Source organism: Arachis ipaensis, chromosome B9 (genome assembly GCF_059453495.1).
Source record: "Arachis ipaensis isolate K30076 ecotype BB chromosome B9, ASM5945349v1, whole genome shotgun sequence".
Taxonomy (NCBI): domain Eukaryota; kingdom Viridiplantae; phylum Streptophyta; class Magnoliopsida; order Fabales; family Fabaceae; genus Arachis; species Arachis ipaensis.
The window spans coordinates 17,411,887-17,417,089 of record NC_142444.1 but is presented as its reverse complement, the minus strand read 5'-3'; the positions used below and the strand labels follow the sequence as shown (position 1 = coordinate 17,417,089).

Below are 5,203 nucleotides of genomic sequence, written 5' to 3'. Positions count from 1 at the left end.
TATTTATTTCATGAGTATTACTGGAATGCCCAAAATCCCACATCTAGTAGTATTAAATGCTTGATGTTGTATTTGAAAATGGTTATTCCTCCTGTGATTCTCCATGTTCCTTTTAGTACTAGGCAGTGTTTGGATAGTGTCTTTGAGACACAAATACACAGTAAGACATAGACACAAAATATACAATTTTTTTTTGCTATGTTTGGTAATGATGTACAAGACACATTGATCTTAACTAAATATCATATTTACCCTTATCACTGCAACACTACTACCAACATTGCTTTCCACCATCACTGTCATTAATTTTTCAGCCTCAATCTAAATAACTATGAAATATCATCAAAATCTTTAATCCAATAATCAAATCAATAATTTTTCTATATATAAAAAATTAAAACAGAGATCCAAGAAAAAAAAAGAAACTTGAACAAAATATGTCCAATGAAAAAGAATAATGAAAAAAAATACAAAAAACAAGTACAATTTGAAAAACAGATATAGAGGCGGTGAAGATAGATCTATATACAGGAAGAGACAACGGAGGCGTCGGCACCAGCATGAACCAACAAAGGCAACGGAAGTGGGTGAAGGTAGATCTAGAGGCAATAGAGGCATCGACACAAGCGACGAAGAAGAGCGGCGAACCAAGGCAGATCTGGAGGCGGCACGACGATGGGGATGACGGAAGGCGACAGGGAGGCAGCACAACGATGGTGACGGCAACAACGCTGAGAGGGAGATGAGGGCGACGGCGGAAGAAGAGAGAGAAGGCAGAAGAGAGGAAGAGAGGCGGACAAAGGAAGGAGGCGGTGGCAACGCCAGCAGTGGTGGCGGTGACAATGGTGGAAGGAGAAGGCAGGGTAGAACAGAGGTTGGAAGGTGGAATGAATTGGAGAAGAAGAGAGAGAGTTATGAAGATATGGTAAAAGATAAAATTAGAATTTTAAAAGATAACTAGGGATAAAATTAAAAAATTTTGTGTCTCATGAGTTATGTCTCAGTGTCACAGCTTAAAGGAGATACACAAAATACATGTATTTCATGTACATCTGTGTGTAACCGTGTCCATCAAAATTTTGTGTCTCAACAAACAAACAGTGTACACGTTCCACCGTGTCCATGTCTCTAGTGCACATGGACATGAACCAAACGCTACCTAACATCTACTATAAAAAGTAAAAAATGATTAGCACATTTAAGTGATAACAGACCAGCACACAACCTCCCATAATTTTAATCCTCAGAGTGTGTTAGTCGAAGAGCACAATCATCAATAAATGATGACATTTAGTTTGAGTTGCTGGATGATTGGATCATAGACGTACAGAACCAGGAATGAAACTAAGAATGACCCATCAAATATTATCAAACAATGCAGAAAAATTTAATCACTATCAGCAATGTTAAATAAGTTCAAGCTTGGAAAATTGAATTAATGGCCCACTGTTTTCCATTTCACGGGGCTAACGAGTTGTTTGAAATTACAATTATATGGTACACAAATTGGTACAAGAGATTAGATCATTAACTAAAGCTCTATGCCCTCCAGACATAAACCCAATATGGAACACAAAAAATAATTTGGAGAGTACTTACATAGTCCCACTCGACAATTTCTATCCGCCATTAGAATGAACATGTTGATTTAACTGCTTTCAAACTCAAATATCAATGATCAATCAGGTAGATCTAATTCTCTTCTGACTGATTTTTCCATCAGATTTCAAAGTTCCACTTGAGTCCCCTTCAGATGAAGCTTCCCGAGACTTGGTGAAAGAACCAGAAAGATCAGCATAGAGATCAACCACCCTTCTGATGTTGCTGTTGAGCTCTCGAATCAAACCGACATTTCTGCTCAAGTTATCGGGCCTCTTGGATTCATGGTTTTGGTTTATCTCATTGATTAGTAGCCTATTCTGGTTCAAGATATCTTGGGCTTGCAACAAGTTCTTTTGAAATATTTGTAGAATTCTACTATCTACTTGAGTTGTATTGCCTAATTCTCCAAATATATCACCTTCCATTTCAATTATGCTTATGATTCAGTTGACAAATGCACTGGAAGAAAAAATAGAAGAAGAATGAATGAATGAATAGAAAGCAAATACATTGACCAATATGAAGAAGAGAAGTGGACAAAAGAAGTATGAGATATCTCACAAAATTTTAAAGAAGAAAATAAAAAGTGAGCAATTGGATGGGATGCTAAATCTATTTGATTGCAGGAGAGGAAAGAAACTCAAAAAGTTGGCTATTTTTTAGGCCAAAGAGAAGCACAAGACAATCAATACACATGCTTTTATCATATTCTTTCCTCTATCAGTTAAGCAACCAAGAAAAAGGGTGCCCGGTGCAATAAGAGTTTGCATAAGATTCCGAAGACCAAGCAAATGACATTATCATCAACAATGCTAGTGTTAAAGGTCGCTGGCTACTGTTAACCTAATTATTTTCCAACAAAACATCATTTCAGTTTCAAATTACAGCATTACACAATGCTTCCAAGAGTAAAAATAACCAAGAGTGAACGGACAAAAGTACTAACACATCTTGCAAATCCATTTCATAATTTTCTCTAATCTAAATATAATCTGTCAATTAAAAAAAATCATAACCAAGCAGCCATTTGCAGAGCTTGTCCCTCTAATTGTAAAACTTATATAATTGTAAATGTTTCCAAAAGCCCTTCATAGTTCCAATGAGTTCAAACTGAATAATCATGAATGAAAAAAAAATTATTTGTAAATAGATGTAACCATTAGAAATAAGATTCAATCTAGATTTAAAAAAAAATCAAAATCTTACCCCAACGGGGAAAGAAGAGATATTTGGTGTAAAAAGTATATTTTGATATTTCTAAAATTTGAATCAATAGTTCAATACCTCTTAATTCAAATGTAAGATACTAAGATATTTATCATTTTGACTGGTGTTATATTTATTATTTTTATACACATTTAATGAATAGAAGGCCAGATTATTAGGCACTAAGAAATACACTAGAAATAACCATAAAAACATTCACTCACACAAATGTTTCGTCGAATCTATCTCTTAGGGCCGCCAAAATTGAGGATTGATCTCCTCGAGAACCTGAAATTAGCACAGAAACAATTATTCACAAGTTAAATGTGAACATAAATTTAGGATCTAATCCCAATTCTCAATCCTCTTTCTTCAACCTCATAATAAAACATTACTCTTATTAATTCACCCACTCACATAACAAAAGAAAAGTCCATACAATAATCAATGCAAGCCACCAAGAACTGAATAAGTGGGTTGAATCATTGCAAAAAGCGCCTTTGACCATCCAAGAGGAAAACAGAACAGATCATGCCACTCAACTCTAAAGGATGAAGGAACAAACCCAAGGTACAAACTCAGAATTTCTAAGAAACAACCAAGTTGAACATTCATAAATACTAAAACACGTAAGAATGGATCCATGTATTCATTTCAAATTTATATTTAAGAGTTCAAATTAACAACAGAGCACAAAATCATTTTATCAAAACAAAATCAAGCAACTAAGAATCATAAAAGTTACATTACATAAGCAATAGAAGAAAGTATAAAAAAAAATCAAGAATAGAAAATCACACAATAATCACCATGAACAACCGAGAGAGAATAAGTAAATACACCTTTCAACTAATGGTGCAATTTAGTAGCAAAGGACCAAAACACACGACAGAAAGAACCTACTTGTTATTGGGGCATTTCATCAAGCACGCAGTCATGTAAAGAAAAAATACATTGACCAAACGCATCAATTTATCATCCCCGTGAACACTACGATAAGATCAAGAGAAACCATAACAAAAAAGAAAACACCTACGACAAGTTAAGAGGAAGAAAGAAGCGACCCAGAGAGGCACAGAGAAAGAGAGAGGAAAAGCGAGCGGCGACTGAGATGGCGTAGCGACGACAGAGACTATGGCGGAGAGAGAGTCAACGCATTGAGAGAGAGAGAGAGAGAGAAACATGGATCGAAAAGTATGAAGAAGAAGAATAAGGAATGAGGGGCTTAGCATGAGCCACACCTCCCAAAGTGTTTCCAGGACCTTACTTCAAATATCTTTTTTATTTTATTATACAGATATTTAAATTACGAATATGTTTATTTTATTATATATATTTTTTTATAGTAGCTTCTTGTTTTCAAAATATTTCTAATATTAATTTGTGAGTTGTTACAATATAGATGATCATTAACCATTTTTTCAATTAGAATTACTTGATCGGTACAAATATTTAATAATAAATAATGTTATTTTTTTAAAATTTGAAAAAGTTAAACTTATACAAATATAAATAGAAGACGTAGTCAAAGGTAATATACACAGAGCAATAATATCAAAGACTAATATCTCTTTTTACGTTGTCACATATAATATATATATGAATCATTTATATTTTATTGAGATAATAATATTGGTGGATATTATTATATTAATACTAGAGTTTTCTATTTATACTTTTTTATTTTATATTTATTTTTTTTATTTATTTATTTTACAACACGTTATCAACACGAGACTCCGATCAAATTTTAGGAAGACTCATGTAATAAATTTTTTTTATGTCAAAGTTCTCTCATATTGAATTTAATGCTTTTGATATATTTGGAAACAATTACTTATCATGAATATTAGATGTCGAAATTCATCTTAATTCAATGGATCTTGGCGATACCATTAAAGCTGAAAATAATGCATCCCAAAATGATAAAGCTAAAGTTATGATCTTCCTTCGTCATCATCTTGACGAATGATTGTAAAATGAATATCTCACACTAAAAGATTGTGCAGATCTGTGGAAAAACTTTGAAAAAAGGTATAATCATAGAAAAAACAGTAATACTTCCTCAAACCCAATATGAGTGGACACACTTGCGTCTACAGGATTTTAAATTAATAAATGAATACAATTTAGCAATGTTCCGAATTATCTCACGAATGAAATTATGTGGAAAAAAAACTTATAATGACATGTTAGAGAAAACTTTCTTGATCTTTCATGCCTTAAATGTGCTCCTACAGCAGCAGTATCAAGAAAGCGAATTTAAAAAATATTCTGAACTAATTTCTTGCCTTCTTGTTGCTGAACGTAATAATGAATTACTTTTAAAAAATCATGAAACACACTCAGCTGGCGCCACCCCATTTCCTAAAGCAAATGCGGAAAATCATAACCC

The 5,203-nt window shown here is 33.3% G+C and overlaps 1 protein-coding gene across 4 annotated transcripts; it reads right to left on the bottom strand.

The window, feature by feature from the left end:
- Window positions 1-1,583: 1,583 nt before the first annotated feature.
- LOC107619239 (protein ELF4-LIKE 4) lies at window positions 1,584-4,054 on the bottom strand. Of its 4 annotated transcripts, none has more exons than XM_088497783.1 (3): window positions 3,873-4,054; window positions 3,033-3,096; window positions 1,584-2,061 (listed from the first exon to the last, which is right to left on the bottom strand). In XM_088497783.1, the coding sequence occupies exon 3, from the start codon at window positions 2,025-2,027 to the stop codon at window positions 1,683-1,685; it is 345 nt and encodes a 114-aa protein (XP_088353909.1). In that variant the 5' UTR covers window positions 2,028-2,061; window positions 3,033-3,096; window positions 3,873-4,054; the 3' UTR covers window positions 1,584-1,682. The 4 variants fall into 4 exon arrangements, with proteins under 4 accessions (XP_088353909.1, XP_016176978.1, XP_088353910.1 ...); XM_016321492.3 differs by having other exon boundaries at window positions 3,845-3,984; XM_088497784.1 differs by lacking the exon at window positions 3,873-4,054 and adding an exon at window positions 3,226-3,309.
- Between the last annotated feature and the right edge of the window lie 1,149 nt (window positions 4,055-5,203).

Excerpts from the sequence above, each read along its gene's own strand:
- LOC107619239 (XM_088497783.1), bottom strand. The coding sequence starts at position 2,027 with ATGGAAGGTGATATATTTGGAGAATTAGGCAATACAACTCAAGTAGAT.